Source organism: Carlito syrichta, unplaced genomic scaffold (genome assembly GCF_000164805.1).
Source record: "Carlito syrichta isolate Samal-C Ts95f unplaced genomic scaffold, Tarsius_syrichta-2.0.1 Scaffold307112, whole genome shotgun sequence".
Taxonomy (NCBI): Eukaryota; Metazoa; Chordata; class Mammalia; order Primates; family Tarsiidae; genus Carlito; species Carlito syrichta.
The window spans coordinates 1,586,830-1,601,854 of record NW_007251208.1 but is presented as its reverse complement, the minus strand read 5'-3'; the positions used below and the strand labels follow the sequence as shown (position 1 = coordinate 1,601,854).

The window sequence follows — 15,025 nt, the reverse complement described above, 5'->3', positions numbered from 1 at the left end:
TAGACATCAACAATGTTGTTATGAAGCATACTGAATGAGATGAGAAAATATATGCCACATAAATGAAAAAGCATGCTATAAATACTATCAATTCAAATAGTTAAAATGAAGAAAATATGAGCACTGAGTCATTTGGAATGAATAGTGACACCTGGATAGTGACATGCACTATAAAGTTGTTTTTTCCTTCGTGCTTTTCTGTATTTTTCCAAATTTTTCCAATATATACAATTTTAAGAAAACTACCTTCTGTTAAAATTTATGAACACTATAGCGTACCTATCTATATCTTTGATAATTCTATTTCTAAAAACTTACTCTCATGACACAATCAAAGATGAAAAAGAATAGTGTAAAAGGATGTTTATCACAATATTATTTATAAGATGAAAAATTTGGCAGCAATAGAAAAACTTTTAATTAAAGGTAAGCCCACATGATAACTGTAGGAGAGCCATAAAAATGCTACTGAAGAACATTAATGCCAGGAAAAATAATTTAAGATTGTTAAAAAGCAGAATAAAGTAAAAAGCATTTAAAAGGTACCATGCGATTCCTATTTCCTAACAATATATGCATGATAAATATTTACATAGAGAAATAAGAAGGAAACAAACTAAAAATATGTTAATAGTGTTTATGTGGTACTGAATTACTTTACTCTGTCTTAGTTTTTCAATAAAAATGAACTGCTTTTATAATTATAAACTATAGCTCCAAAAAAACTGTATAAAGTTTTAGATTTACATACTTTGTTGCTCCATCATCATATGTTCCCATTAAGACAATTGTTCCATCTTGTATAACCTTCAGAAACTCAATAAATGGTGCCACATCTAAAGAAAAAGAAATGGTTGAGGGTATTAAAAAATTACTCAGTAGCCATCAAGATAATCTCTAAAATTAATATTATAAAATATGTAGCATCTGTAAATCAATAGTTTCTAATGTAAAGTAATCCAAAAGGGAAAGAAATCTTACAAACAGTTTAAAAATTGTCAAGTTTGTGCCTCAATATGATCCCACCATCAAATTAGAACTCTCCAATCCTGATTTACCCCGTGCCTTTGTTATGATACTCCTGGGACTAGGTGGGAAAAAAAAAAAAAAGCAAAGTCATGTTAAAACATGACTTACAAAGTAAGAAACTTGGAGATCCCTCAGATATGAATAATTGGGACTATAAAAAAATCGGATTCTGATGTTTATGGGTAAGTTTTAACGGGCAGAAGAGAGGTTCATAGACTCTGAGCATATGTAAAACTGTTTGCATGGGTCCTTTTTTAGAAAGAGGAAACACAGCTTTTATCCAATTCTCAAGGAGACCTGTAATTTTTAAAACATCTATAAATATATATATATACACACAGGTTTAAAGGATCTTCTGGGTATATCTACTTGCTATAAATTGGGGGAAGGAATCACTAAAAGCGAAACTAATTGTGACAACTACTACAGTCACTACTCATTTCATCTAGCAAATCAAAGTCTACACGGATTTCAAAATAAACCAGAGACCACAGTGACTCCAAACTGGTGATGTGAGACATAGAGATCAGATTCTATATCTTGAGCTCTTTTTCACAGTTTGAACCCTTTACAGAGTCAGGTTTTCTTACAGACCCCAAGTCTAACACTACTTCAAAACTAGGTTACTTCAAATTCACTCAGTTTCTTTCCACAGCAAAGATTCCAAAGATTTCCTACAATTGATTATATTTTATAATAGTGCATTTTCAATTCAGAAAAAACAATAAAAGCTAACAAATTACTTCTAAATGAAAAAATGGCAGTAAACTGTAACTATTTCTTAACTGGAAGAGTGCTTTCAGCAGGTATTAATCTACCTATGATGGAGAGAGTAGGAAATATCAGAGTCTTTGGTCATGTTACGGATTTCAATAACACCATTATAAGAGGGTTTCTATTAATACATTTTGACAGGACTGATTACGCCTTAAGAATCAAAAACTGATGGGTCACGTCTTACATGTATACAGCTTTGACAGCTATGAAATGTTCTCCTAATCTTATTTTGTTTTTTTATTTATTTTTTGAGTTGGAGTCTCACTCTGTCACCCAGACTGGAATGCAGTGGCTGCTCCCGGCTACCGCAGCCTCGACCTGCTGGGCTCCGGCGATCCTTCCGCCTCAGCCTTCCAAGTAGCCGGAATTACAGGCGTGCGCTACCACGCCCGGCTGATTTTTGATTTATTGTAGAGATGAGGTCTTGCTGCCCAGGCGGGTCTCAAACCCGCAGGCTCAGGCAATCCACTCACCTCAGCCTCCCTATGGCGCGGGATTACAGGCTGAGCCACCGAGCCCAGCTTCTAATCTTATTTTAAAAATAAGTAGCACGTGGCATCTTATTACAAGGTAAAGAAATGTTAGAAAAGCTAAACTGTCTGAAAACTTTTAGCATACATTTCAGGAAGCATAAAAGCTGCTGGCTTCTAGGGAATATATAAATGGGATGGGAGGTGCAGGGGAGATCTTCATACTGATACATTTCACAAACTAACTTAAGGGAGAGTCAAAAGGTAAACCAGTGTTGGCCTTCCTCCAATCTTGAGGAAGAAAACTCTCCCTTCTGGGCAGCCGCCTTCTTCAGAATGCCACCTCCTGGCCCCTGCAGGCGGGTGACTTCTTTCTGCTCCTTGAGAGACCTCCAAATGTGGAAGGGGAAACTATCTGTAGGTTCCTTTAAGTCCAGTGAAAAGAAAGGCAATTCTATTCCTTCTTTCAAATATTAATCTACTTTTTAAAATTAGCCATAAGTCAAAAGGAAGAACTGAGATGAATAACAAGATTGCTTTTCCAAAACCTGACAGTATGTCTTACATGTCTAATGCTCCTTGCGATTTATTTTTGGGACTGAAAAATCATATGTAAAGAAATCAAGTTCGTCAATTAAAAATGCTTATGTTGGTTATGCTGGTCTTTAAATTATTTGTTCTTTTTAAAAAAATTTCAGACAAAAACCTACAGGAACTCAAAAATTCTGAATTAGTTGTCCTGCAGAAAAGAGGATTCAGATTTTTCTCTAAATCTCAATTTTGATATTATTCTACTCAATTACACACCACAATTTTTCTAACAAAAACAAAGTATATATAATATGAATGATCAATTAATAGAGCTGGACATTTGTTGAAAAGAAAGTGAGAGAAGTAAAATTAACTAACAAATAGTATCACTATCCTCTCATCAATGGGTTACATATATAGAGGTGACTGAGCGCCAGCAACAGAACAGTTATATGCTATTCACACTTACCTCCTCCCCACATGTCAAAATATTTAGTGTCTAAAACTTCTCCTGTTTTTCCTAAAAGAGATTAAATTAATATCAAATTATGCAAGTGAAATATATTATACACTAAGACAAATGATCTTATTTATTGTTTGATGTGAATTCATCAGCAGAGAAGGAATTATTTTGATAACAATTTAAAATCCAAATCGTATACATCTAAAACATATTTTTAAAGGATAATTTTTGGATAGGACTTTCTCATTAATGTTTTAAGCCAAAGAGCGGCAAACAGAAGTTCCTTACTGACTGCAAGCCATACCAATTCAAAGTTAGATATATTTCACTGGGCATGATGGTTCATGCCTGTAGTCCCAGCACTTTAGGAGGCCAAGGCAGGAGGATTCCTTGAACTCAGGAGTTTGAAACCAGCTTGGGCAACATAGCAAGACCTTGTCTACACAAAAAAGTCAAAAAATTAGTTGGATGTGTTGGCACATGCCTGTAATCCCAGCTACTTGGGAGGCTGAGGCAGAAGGATCACCTGAGCCCACGAGTTTGAGGCTGTGGTGAGCTGTGATCATGCCACTGCACTCTAGCCTAGGTGGCAGAGTAAGACCTCAGCGCACACACACACAGAAAATTAGATCTATTTCATCCTTATTTGTTACTATCTTCTCTTATTTAAGAATTACCCAAATAAAGCTCTGACAAAAAAGCGTCTCACTGAATCAGATGCCACTTTGTATATTAAAGCCATTTATTCATTATACTCATTTTTTATTTAAAATGTGTTTCTTGTTATCAATTAAACAAATAGATATTGCAACTTTTACCTAAGAAAATGAAAGCAGAAAATCAAAAATTTACCTCTGCTGTGAAAATATTAAAATATAGTTTCCTACACTATGAACTGAGTAAGGGGGCTGGTGGTTCTAACCACCCTAGAAAGCTTTAAGGAATACTTCCTGTACCAAAACAGAGTGGACAAGCATGCAATTAGAATTCACTTCATGATTTCAGGTTTCAGATTTGATTGTGCAAGAATACTCAAGACATTCAGGATTCAATGAATTTATTTACATTAATGAACCTATCAGAAGGATCTGGCAAATACTTAAAAATTATAATAAAGTCTTATTCTTTGTTCTTCTCAACCCCATTTAATTGTCTGCCATCCTTTGTCATTTTACACACCTTAATTCCTACCAACCTATCCTCATATCATGTTAGGATTAAAAAATCTGCAGCAAGATTTCATCAGTTTAGCGTTACACTGTTTTCTGACAATCTCTTGGAAAGCCCTCTATGTAGTATACAGCAAGCCAGGATACTTTAAAGAAAGCATGCTAGAAATATAGGCACTGAGTCTTCAACTACAGATGTTTGGGAGGTGGGTAGGAGGAGGAACTTCAGTGTCAAAAGTGGCACTTCTGATCTTATCCCTTGAAAGCGGAGTGCATTTTATTAAGAGCACAAGAATACCTGCTGACCACATACATAAGATGAAATAATTTTTCTTACCATTTGCCAAGGCAACATTGATCCCTCTTCCAACATTATTCTTAACACCACTCATCAACCTGAGGGGAAAAAGTTAAAATAAGTTTAGAATTAGATACTGCACATAAACACACATCAGAGAAAAAAAATTACAGCAAGTTAAGAATATTATATACATTTTCAATTGTTCGGCACAGCAGAGGAAATTAAAAGGTCTCTACTAAGTCAGAGAAGGCAGTGTAGTGTTGAATAATTTTAAAGCAATGTCCCTAAATGATATTTCAAAAAATATGTATTAAAAAGTATTAGGGCTGAAATACTGGACTATTTCTTTTCTTCTTCCTTTTTTTTAGCCGGATTTCTTGAGAGGACAGAAAAGCTCCCACAATGGGAGGGGATCCAAGGGGGTTGACCTGGACTACTTCTTGCTGCTCTGTATCAGATTATAAAATATCATTTTAGAAAATCCTTGAAACATGTGGACGTTAAGCACATTAACCATGCTCAAGGGATCAGACGACACATCATCTCTTTGTCACTTTCTGCAATATCCTATGCAAAACTCAGTATCTCTGAAGTGAGATTCTACCCAAATCTTTTACAATCTGAACGCAAGAAGAGTGAGGGAGTGCTCCTCCATGAATGTTCTATCTGAGTGTGAACATCCTCTTTGTGATTACCAATAAAAGTTGCTCTGTACTAAGAAGGAATATGGGAGTCATTTAACTACATCTAATGACGATCACATACATGGTGACCACCTGAGATCAGCAAAATCCACCAGCAGCTCACTGGCCATTAGATAAAGACAATGATACTATATGATGGAAGGCATCAGTGACATATTGCTTGTTACTAGATCAGTTTGTTCAGACTTATAAAACTGAAACTGTGAGGACTTTTAGCTTCAAAATGTCAAAGTAATTGTAATACTCCCAGTGGTATGCTGTCAAATGTATAACAATTGGTTTGAGAATGGGAGAGACGGGAGGTATGCATATATGTGACTATACATACACACAAGTTAATATTTTTACATAGGTACAGAGACTATTATACATTTTACTGATTATGCTCAAGAGTAAGAAAGTAAGGGAAAACGGAAACAACACAAATTCATGTTGGAACTTCACTTGTCTGTCAGTCATGTAGGCAACGACTATATTCAGTCAGATAGTAAGTTTTCAAATACTGGAAGACTGTTTCTTATATTTCTTATGCTACTCACAACACAATAGCGACGGACATGACATACTCTTAAGTTTAATCTGCATAATTCACATTTTCTCCCTCACTTTCCTAAGTCTAAACCTTGTGTCTGCAAAGTCAGAGTAATCACTTAAAAATCTATAAAGCAGTACACTCAAAAACACTATCGATAAATCAAAAAGAAATTCTAAAAAATATTCATGTAACTTATAGGAAGGCAGTTAAAAAAATAAATAGCAGACTCAAGCCCTACATAACAATAATAAATGTACATAGTTTAAACATACCAAATAAAGACAGAAATTGGCAAAGTAGATTAAAACAGGACCCAACTACACATTGTCTACAATAAACTCAATAAACTGTTTTTTAATTTTAAAGATGTGGGGTATAATACAGGGTTGGGTATAAAATGTTCATTATGCAGGTACCCTTGTTGATGAGGTGTGCCACCCCCCTTCCCCAGGCAGACTCCTACTACTGCCAATTCCGCTTTGCCCCCCCTTCCCGGCAGTTTCCCGCTACTGTCAATTATTTTCTTAAAGTATTATGATAATTGTTCAAAGTCCGCTTATGAGTGACAACACGTAATACTTAGTTCGTTGTTTCTGTGAAAGTTCACTCTGTATTATAGACTCTAAGTCCATCTAGGTTGCTGTGAAGTTGATTTTGTTCTTCTTATGGCTGTGTAATATTCCAATGTGTATATGTACATTTTTTTTAACCAGTCCTCTTTTGATGGGCAGCATGGTTGGTTCCGTGTTCTTGCTACTGTGAACAATGCTGCAATAAACATACGTTTGCAGGTATCTTTTTTACAGAGTGATTTCAGATCTTCTGGGTATATTCCCAGTAGGGAGATTGCAGGGTTGTATGGAAGGACTATTTTTAGCTCTTTTAGGAATCACCACATTGTTTTCCACAGATGTTGTACGAGTTTACACTCTCAAGTGTAGAAGTGTTTCCTTTATCCCACATCCTCTCCAGCATCTCTTATTCTTTGAGTTATTGATGATAGCCATCTTTACTGGAGTCAGGTGGCATCTCGGTATAGTTTTAATTTGCATTTCTTTGATGACTAGTGAGGCTGAGCATTTTTTCATGTATCTGTTGGCTGCTCGTACGTCTTCTTTTGAGAACTGTCTATTCATATCTTTTGCCCACCTTTAATGGAGCTGTTTGTTTTTTCTTTTCAGCTCATTTGAGTTCCTTTTAGATTCTAAATGTTAGGTCTCTGTCAGACATACAGTTGGCAAATGTTTTTTTCCCAGTCTGTGGGCTGTCTCCCTGTTCTCTTGATGGTTTCTTTGGCTTTGCAGAAGCTTGCCAGTTTGATGAGGTCCCACTTGTCTATCTTATCTTTTATGGCATGGGTGCTTGGGGTTTTGATCAGGAATTGGTTGCCAGTTCCAAGTTCCATAAGTGTATCTCCTGTATTTTCTAAGGTTCTTATAGTTTGAGGTTTTCTATTTAGGTCTTTGATCCATTTAGAGTTGATTTTTATGTATGGGGATAGGTAGAAATCTTGTTTTAATCTTCTGCATGTGGTCAACCAGTTTTCCCAGCACCATTTACTGAATAGGTGTTGGTGGTAGAGGCTTTGTCAAAGATGAGTTGGTTGAGAAATTGAGGTTTTGCTTCTGGAATCTTGTTCCAATGGTCTATATGCCTGTTCTTGTATCAATAACAAGTTGTTTTGATTACTGTAGCTTTATAATAGAGTTTAAAGTCTGGGAGTGTGATATTTTCTGCCTTTTTTTTTTTTTTTTTTTTTGCTGAGGATTGTTTTGGCGATGCGTGGTTATTTATGTTTCCATATGAATTCCTGTATTGTCATTTCCAGGTCTGAGAAGAAAGCTGCTAGATATTTAATGGGTACTGCATTAAATCTGAGATTGCCTTAGGTAGGATGAACATCTTAACAACGTTGATTCTTCTAATCCATGAGCATGGAATATTTTTCCATTTGTTTGTGTCATCTTTGATTTCTTTGAGAAGTGTTTTGTAGTTTTCATTGTAAAAGACGTTCATGTCTCTGGTTAGGAAAATGCCAAGGTATCTGAATTTTTTTTCTGGCTATTGTAAATGGAATTGTGCTTTTGATTTGGGTTTCTGTTTGTTTGTTGGTGGTATATAGAAATGCAGCTGTCTTTTGCACACTGATTTTATACCATGAGACTTTCAGTAAACTTTAAATATAAAGACACAGGGAGTGGAAAGTAAATGGGTAGAAAGAGATATATCATGTAAACATTAACTAAAAGAAAGATTACAACTCAATAATGAAGAAACAAATAACACAATTTAACAATAGACAAAGAATTTGAATAGACATTTGTCCACAGAAGATATACAAATAGCCAATAAGTGCCTAAAAAAAGATGCTATGGCCGGGCTCAGTGGCTCAGCCTGTTATCCCAGCACTTTGGGAGGTCGAGGTGAATGGATTGCTTGAGACTGTGGGTTCGAGAACCACCTGGGCAACTTGGTGAGACCCCATCTCTACAATAAATCAAAAATTAGCTGGGCGTGGCAGTGCATGCCTGTAGTTCTGGCTACTTGAAAGGTTGAGATGGAAGGATCGCTGGAGCCCAGCAGGTTGAGGCTGTGGTGGCTGGGAGCATGCCACTGCACTCCAGTCTGGGCGACAGAGTGAGACTGCAACTCAAAAAAAAGAAAAGAAAAGAAAAGAAAATATGCTAGATATCACTAATCATCAGAGAAATGCAAATCAAAACCAAAATGAGATACTACCTCACACCTACTAAGATGGCTACAATCAGTAAGTTAGCTAATAACACATTTTGGCAAGAATGGGGAGAAACTAGGACCCTCATGAACTGCTGGTGTTGCCACTCTAGAAAATAATTGGCAGTTCTACAAATAATTAAATAGAGTTGCCATCTGAACAAAATATGTTCCCCGGGAGTATACAAAATTAAAAAAATAAGTCCACACAAAAACGTGTACACAAGTGTTAATAGTAACATTATTCACTTCAGTTGAAAAGTGGAAACAACTCAAGTCTATCAACTGATGAGTAGGTAAACAAAATGTGGTTCCATGGAATACTATTCAGCCATAAAAGGAAGAAAGTACTGAAACATGATACAACATGGATGAAAACATAAGTGAAGAAGCCAATCACAAAAGGCCATATTAAATGAAATGTCCAAAAGAGGCAAATCTACAGAGACACAAAGTAAACTAATGACTTCTTAGGGCTGTGGGTAGGGAAGTGGGGTAGAATGAGAATGGGAAGAGGAAGGCAATAGCAAAAAAATACTGAGTTTCTTTTTAAGGTATAAAAATGTTCTACAATGGACTGTGACAGAAGCAGCACATAGATGTGAATATACTAAAAACCACTGACTATACATTTTAAACGAGTGATGTGGATGGTACATGTTTTATATCTCAAAGCAATTCGAACAAAAGAATTAGTCTTGCGCACACACACATAAAAAGGTCTATGCTTCATTACTTGACTATTGGCTCAGCTGAACCAAGGAAGAGGGAAGTTTTGAAAGCATTTGTTCTGTTTCTTCCGGAAATATACTGGATAAGTAAACTCCATCATTAAGAAACAATTACTATGATTAACTTGCTAAGTCAGTAAGTGCCATAATGACTTTTCCAAGTCGAGATTATCTGGGAGTATGATGTGTTTAATAAATCTGTAAGCAAAGAAATAAAGGGCACCAAGAAGAACAATGACATAGGCTTCCCACAAGAGGGCAGCAGCTCATTGATTTTTATAAACTGAAATTCAAATAGAAAACATAACAACAAAAAACACTGAAGACTTAAAAATTTATAAATGTTAGTCTCCCTTTCTAACATAAGTGGAAACATTTTTTTTTAATCTTTCATGAATATGAAGCTCCCTCTCCCCACCCCACAGCTCTAGGCAAAAAATCTAATGGAACTGACGACATAATTTGTAGATGCAGTCTACACTTTCCAAAATAGTTTTGTTTCAAACAGCTACTACATATTCTAGCTACTACTACTTCAAGTGATTTGGCAAGCTAGCTCACTGGTTTTATGTTTTGTTTTGACTTACTACTCATGAGCTTAGAATGGTTTTTATATTTTTAAATAGTTGACTTTAAAATGATTACTTAAGTACCTACATAATAACCATGATTTTACCTCTTGGCCCTCATAGCCCAAAAATACTATCTGGGCCCTTGGTATGAAAAAAAAAAAAAAAAAAATCAGACCGGGCATGGTGGCTCATGCCTATAATTCCAGTATTTTGGGAGGTGGAGGTGAGAGGACAGCCTGGGTAACTTGGCAAGAACTTGTCTCTATCAAAAATCAAAAAATTAGCCAGGCATGTGGCCCTACTTGGAAGGCTGAGGTGGAAGGATCACCAGAGCCCAGCAGGTCGAGGATGCAGTGGCTGTGAACGTGCCACTGCACTCCAGCCTAGGCGACAAAGTAACTCCAACTCAAAAAAACCCAAAAAAACAAAAAAAACCCCTCTTATTTATTCTTGTACCAAATATTAACATTACAATAAAAGGTGAATAACTATTCTTAGCATCAACTTCAAACAAACTGAAATCAAGTGAGTATGTGCTTTAGATAAAAGCTATAATCTGAACATAAGTTCTACGGGTCTCTAATGCAAAAGGAGCAAAGAAAATTGCAACTACTGTTTTTCCTGACACCTGAGGTTCATACCCAGGATTTTCTATTTCTAATTAATACAACATTTAAAACACATCCTCATCTTCATACTATATTTTGACTTGATCTACTTGTATGTAAAATCATGACCACCATCCTAATCTTAATTTTCATGTGTCTGTATCAGTTTCTCAAACAAGGCCTATGATATTAAGGGTCTAAAAATTCTGTGGAGGGGCTGACCTGTGCACTGAAGGGTTTAACAGCATCTCCGGCCTGTACAAGGAGCACCTCCACAGCTGGGACAACCCGAAATGACAAGTGTCCCTGGAGAGCAAATCGCCCCCGCTGAGACGCACAGGCTCCAGAATTATCATCACCAAAGTGAGCTGCATGTACTCAGAGCAGGTGCAAGAAAATATTAAATCTTCTACTTACATATTTTTATTATCTATATATATATTTTAGTGGGTGTAGAAGCAATGAAGTATGTTACAAATAGGCAATATCAAAGAGCTGTGGCAGCAAGTGACAATGTTGCCTTCCAATCGTTCTCTCTAGTCCACTTCTCTCATCAATTTACACAACAGCTAGAAAACTTTTTTCCAATATAAATGAAATTATGACATGCTAAGGTTGAGAATGTTCAGTAACTTCTTAACATATTCAGAAAAGAATCTCAACCCTTTCCCTGCATGCCCTGCAAGTTCCTTAAGTGGCCTGGCCCTTAATTCACTTCTCCAGATCTTCCCAACCTGAGAGTCACGCAGACTTTTCCCTCTGGCTAGGATCATCTTCCCTTACTCTTCACCTGGCTGTCTTCCTTCTTATCCTTCCAATCTCAGGATACACATTGCTATCTTAGAAACTTCTCTAACCCTTAATCTAAAGTCACACACCTCTTCACACTTATTCCCAGTCAGGGTCTGTCACCCAGACAGGAGTGCAGTGGCACAATCACAGCTCACCACAGCCTTGACCTCCTAGGTTCAGGTGTGTTTCTTCTGCCTCGGCCTTCCCAGTAGCTGAGACGGCAGCCATGTGCCACCAAGTCCAGCTAATTTTCTGATTTTTGTGTTGAGACAAGGACCTGTTATATTATCCAGGCTGGTCTTGAACTCCTGAGCTCAAACAATCCTCCTGCCTCAGCCACCCAAAGTGCTAGGATTACAGGTATGAGCCACAGTACCTGGCCTGGAGTTGCAATGTATGAGTATTTATTTGCTTTTATTTTTAACTATCTGTCACCCCCTAAAGCTTTCAATATAGAAACAGAATATACTGGAAAATGCCCTGGACTATAAACTGGTCCCCGCAGTGTCTAGCCCGGGGATTGCTAGCCAATTATCCAGCCCTTTTTAGGCAATTAGTTTTACAACCAGAGGCCTGGCTATAAAATCCCGTCAATTATTTAATCTCTCACAAGAATGGCAGAATGGTTCCTGAAATGAGGATGGACAGGTGACCTCCTCAACAATGTGGAAACACAGAATTCTAGAGAAAGAGAAACACAACTTCTATATGATATGGCTACCATGCTGGAACCAACTTCTCTGGCTCCAAGCCCAGTGCTTCTTTTTCCAAGCTCCACTGCATGAACACTCTTTTCTTTCTGACCTTCATAGTCTGTGAATCAAAAAAACTCCATCTGCATGCAGCCCACTTGTGTAGTTAATCCTGACTTGAACCTCACAACTCTATCATTTTAAAATAAAAGAAAAAACCTGCTAGTAAAAAGAGTTTGATCTCTTTTTTGCATTAAAACCTCAAGGGGGCAGCATAAGTGTCTAAACATGTCTGTGGGCTAGGTACTCAAAAAGAACTTTGTTCCTGTTATTTGGAATCAAATTTGGAGTCTCTTTGGCCTAACCAAGGTGAAAAGGGGGAACAAGAATGTTTAAATAAACAAATTTAAAATACTCTGTAAACTTCTAAAATCCAAGTGCTTTATTACATGTCAGTAAAATAGGACTACTGGATTAATGATTGCTCAATATTAGAATGAGGAAAAAGAAAGAAGATGGGTAAAGGCCTTAAAGATCACCCAGCACAGCCCCCTAATTGTACAAGAAAAGTGTTGTCCCTCGTGGCTCAATAGCCTTCCCATTTCCCTAACTGCAAATAGGGCCAGGACAACAGTGGAAGAGCTTCTACACTAAAATGAAGGGACACGCAAAGAGCTATGAAAACGGCGTAGTTTACTCCGGTCTCCTCTCCATCTGTAAAACTACCTCGTCATTTTACAGGATTAACGACATATTTATTATTTTACAAGAAGCTTAAGGAAGGTCGGATGTCTAATTTTCTAGGCAATAGCAGGTTAAAAGCAACCAATTCAGAGTTTGCAATTTCAGAGACAGGAATCTGACAAGTGACAGTGATACTGATATGGAACATTGAAATCCCCAAAAACCATCCTTTGTGGAGCATCTCAAAATAGTAAACAGTTCAGCTTTGTGGCAAGCAGTTTATGCCACAACAGACCTGAAGTTATCACTGGATCAAGTCACACCTCCACAAGCTGCATTCAAACATTTAAAAATGAAAGGTGGGCAACGCCCTCAGGTCCCCTTCCACTATGGTGGGAGCTTTTCTGTCTGTCCTCTCAATAAATCCTGCTTTCTAAAAAAAAAAAAAAAAGAAAGTCATTGGTTTGTAAGAGAACATGTTCATTATCAAAGGTGATGATGCTGCCAGTAGGATTTCTGCCATGATGAAAATTCTCTCTCTGCTGTTCCACTTGGTGACTATCAACTTTTTAAACATATTTAGAGCTTCTAATAAGCCTATAATAATATAAATGTTTGAATAATTGCTCAGTAACCATTGAGCACCTGAAATATGGTGACTGTGACTATGGAATGGAACTTTTAATTTTAATTAATTTAAATGAATTAACTTTCTCCCTATTATTTAAGAATCAAAACTAAATAGCCACATGTGTTTTGTGGTGAACAAAAGGGGCAGGGCAGAGCTAGAGAATCCATTCAGAGGAAATCCATCATTTCTACAAAGCAGGGGAAGTACTAGGTTCTTAGTCACTCTCTGATATAAAATTTAAGAATTTCAAGACTCTCTAAATGCCTGGGAAAATATATATATATAATGAAAACTGTAATCACCTTAATAAAATTGTATCCGATACATTTTTAAAATATCCACTAGACTCAGATTCAACTGGCTCTAGTTTAACAGCACACCTTGTAGTCCCAAATCACCAAATACTTACACATTGTCCTCCAGGCAGATTTTGGGTCCCACCACATTGGCTGCTCCACTTGCCATTTTAAAAGCAAAATGCTTCTCAGGGCAAGCTTTTGAAATCCCACATTTGTATCTGGGAGGCTTTGTAGCTATGGGGAGAAAATATTATTTTTAGAAAGCAAAGTAATAGACTATCTCAGTTTGTTTCATATCTCAAATTACCAAAGAACATTACGGAAAACATCAAGATAACATATTTTAAAATACATGTGGCTGGGTGCGGTGGCTGTTAATCCCAGCACTTGAGAAGCCGAAGCGAGAGGACTGCCTGAGCCCAGGGGTTTGAGACCAGCCCGGGCAACATGGCTAGACTTCCTCTCTACAATAAATTAAAACATTAGCAGGACGTGGTGGCACATGCCTGTAGTCCCAGCTACTTGGAATCCTGAGGCAGAAGGATCACCTAAGCACAGCAGATCAAGGCTGTGATATCCATGATTTTGCCACTGCATTCCAGTCTGAGTGGCAGAATAACACTTCAACTAAAAAAATATATATAATATAATAAAATAAAGTTTAAAAATAATAAAATAAAATACATGCTAGAATTTTTCTCTCCCTGAAGGTTTCAAAGAACTCAAATGATAATAATAAACAACTACAAAACTATAACAAAACCAGAACCTACTAAGAAACAGCAAATTATGATCTTAGCAAGGGTAGGTATATTTTATCTAATTATTCTTAAGTTTATTTTTAAATTTCAGAATATGGGTGATTTTAAATCATTACTTTGCATTTCCAATCCATTTATGCACAAAAATCCATTACTTCCAGGTTTACTAAAAAGACTAATGTTCCACTATCTCTTCATGTACAAGTTCTAACTAGGAATTATCCTTTCATTCCTCCATCACTTTCTGTACTTACAGTACTAGAACTAAAAACAAAACAAAACACAAATGACCTTGCTAAGCTATGGTGTGGCCATGTGCTCTTTGAGCTATGGCCAGGCCATGTCTTCTTAAGCTTTGGCCCCCTCCCCTACCTTGAGGAGGTGAATCTCCTCTTTTTCTCTCTTTTTAGTTTGCTTTATAAATAAACTACATTTTCTAATCTAAAAAAATACAAAAAAACTATTATGAATAAATACCAAATGTGTTGGGCTGTCCAATCAAATAGCACTCAACTTCAGAAACACATTTTAAAATCAGTTTTT

At 36.7% G+C, this 15,025-nt stretch overlaps 1 protein-coding gene across 2 annotated transcripts in view; it reads right to left on the bottom strand.

The window, feature by feature from the left end:
* FAM3C (family with sequence similarity 3 member C) overlaps positions 1–15,025 on the bottom strand; it is a 44,842-nt gene that overhangs the window by 10,952 nt on the left and 18,865 nt on the right. For both annotated transcript variants that reach the window (XM_008063876.1, XM_008063875.2), the window contains exons 4-7: positions 13,832–13,955; positions 4,777–4,835; positions 3,277–3,327; positions 752–836 (exon numbers count right to left, since the gene is read on the bottom strand). In XM_008063876.1, the coding sequence (XP_008062067.1) occupies positions 752–836; positions 3,277–3,327; positions 4,777–4,835; positions 13,832–13,955 (319 nt within the window). The remainder of the gene's footprint in view (positions 1–751; positions 837–3,276; positions 3,328–4,776; positions 4,836–13,831; positions 13,956–15,025) is intronic.